Source organism: Lepidothrix coronata, unplaced genomic scaffold (genome assembly GCF_001604755.1).
Source record: "Lepidothrix coronata isolate B3197 unplaced genomic scaffold, Lepidothrix_coronata-1.0 Scaffold416, whole genome shotgun sequence".
Classification (NCBI taxonomy): Eukaryota; Metazoa; Chordata; class Aves; order Passeriformes; family Pipridae; genus Lepidothrix; species Lepidothrix coronata.
Window position 1 is genome coordinate 108,235 of NW_016690596.1, and position 2,235 is coordinate 110,469.

At 42.4% G+C, this 2,235-nt stretch overlaps 1 protein-coding gene across 1 annotated transcript in view; it reads left to right on the forward strand.

Annotated features, from left to right (window-relative positions):
- The window catches only part of LOC108509854 (neuroepithelial cell-transforming gene 1 protein-like), a 42,945-nt gene that overhangs the window by 29,792 nt on the left and 10,918 nt on the right, over positions 1 to 2,235 (forward strand). The window contains exon 3 of the mRNA XM_017839447.1: positions 651 to 710. Within this exon, the coding sequence (XP_017694936.1) occupies positions 651 to 710 (60 nt within the window). The remainder of the gene's footprint in view (positions 1 to 650; positions 711 to 2,235) is intronic.

A 2,235-nucleotide genomic window follows, 5' to 3' on the forward strand; every position in this document is an offset into this window, starting at 1 on the left:
ATCCCAGAATCCCAGAATCAGCTGGGTTGGAAAAGCCCTCCGAGATCATCCAGCCCAACCCTTGATCCAACCCCGCCATAGTTCCCAGCCCAGGGCACTGATCCAATTAGGAATTGGATAATTAGGAATTAGATCATTAGGAAAAAATCCTGTGAAGGTAAAGCTTGCCCAGAGAAGCCGTGGCTGCCCCTGGATCCCTGGGAGTGTCCCAGGCCAGGCTGGAGCAACCTGGGATAGCGGGAGGTGTTGGACATGGAACTGGATGGGCTTTGAGGTCCCTTCCCACCCAAACCATTCCAGGATTCCATGATTTTACGTCCCTAAATGAACTCTAACCACTTCCCACTGGCATCTGCTGCATTCTGTGCTGCTCCTGAGTTTTCCTGCTTCCGATCCCCCCCACAACCACAATTCCAGGAGCGCAGAGGGAACCAACTTCCAATTTGGAGGAATCGGGTGACGAACCTCCCGAAGCAGCACAAACCTCCCTTTGCCTTTGGGTTCGACTTTTATTTTTTGGAGTTATTCCAGCCAGTTAAAGGTGTAAATAAAGGAAACCTCTCTGAACTGCTGGATTAAAGCTCGGAATCGCGTCTCATTAAAGCTCAGAATCGCGTCTCCCAACACAAACCCTGTTTTACCTCTTGCAGAAGAGGAAGCGCCGCGAGAAGGACGATGACGTGGTGAGCCTGAACAGCCTGGACTTCAAGGTAACCCAGCTGCTTTCAGACGTTTGAAATGCCAACTCAACAACTCTGCCAACTCAACAACTCTGCCAACTCCCCTGCTGGGCGAGGAACATCCTCCTGCCCGTGTTTGCTTTGCCCCAGCCCCGTTTTAGGGCCCGGCCCAGCTGGGTTTGCTCTGGGGAACCAGCTCGGGGTGGGCCCGGTCCTGCTGGGGCATCTCCTCAGCGCTGCTTTAACCCTTTAATTTGCTTTTTTTCACCCTAAAACTCTTCAATTTAACCCGAAATAAACGTTTGGGACCCCCCTGCTCGGCAAGAACGGGAACTTCTTTGAGTACCGGGGAGCAACACTCTGCAAAACCCCTGCAAATATCAGTTTTGGTGGGTGGTAAACTGGGTTTAAAGCTGGGATTAAAGGCATTGACAGACCGACTGAAAATGGAAATCCAGGGTTTTCTTTAGGAAAACTGNAAATGGAAATCCAGGGTTTTCTTTAGGAAAACTGGATGATTGGAATTGGTTTCCAATGGAACACCAGTGTTTTCTTTAGGAAAACTGAATTATTGGAATTGTTTTCCATTTGAAAACCAGTATTTTCTCTAGGAAAACTGAATGACTGGAATTGTTTTCCAGTGGAAAACCAGTATTTTCTCTAGGAAAACTGGATGACTGGAATTGGTTTCCAATTGAAAACCAGTATTTTCTCTAGGAAAACTGAATGATTGGAATTGTTTTCCATTTGAAAACCAGTATTTTCTTTAGGAAAAGTGAATGATTGGAATTGTTTTCCCATTGAACACCAGTATTTTCTTCATGAAAACTGAATGATTGGAATTGTTTTCCAGTGGAAAACCAGTATTTTCTCTAGGAAAAATGAATTATTGGAATTGTTTTCCAGTAGAATACCAGTATTTAGGAAAACTGGATGACTGGAATTGTTTTCCCATTGAAAAACCAGTATTTTCTCTAGGAAAACTGAATTATTGGAATTGTTTTCTAATGGAAAACCAGTATTTTCTTCATGAAAACTGAATTATTGGAATTGTGTTCCAGTGGAAAACCAGTATTTAGGAAAACTGAATTATTGGAATTGTTTTCCAGTGGAAAACCAGTATTTAGGAAAACTGGATGACTGGAATTGGTTTCCAATTGAAAACCAGTATTTTCCTAGGAAAACTGGATGATTGGAATTGTTTTCCAGTGGAAAACCAGTATTTTCTTCATGAAAACTGGATTATTGGAATTGTTTTCCAATTGAACACCAGTATTTTCTTCATGAAAACTGAATGATTGGAATTGTTTTCCAGTGGAACACCGGTATTTAGGAAAACTGAATTATTGGAATTGTTTTCCAATGGAAAACCGGTATTTTCTCTAGGAAAAGTGGATGATTGGAATTGGTTTCCAATTGAAAACCAGTATTTTCTCTAGGAAAAGTGAATGATTGGAATTGTTTTCCCATTGAACACCAGAATTTAGGAAAACTGAATTATTGGAATTGTTTTCCAATGGAAAACCGGTATTTTCTCTAGGAAAAGTGGATGATT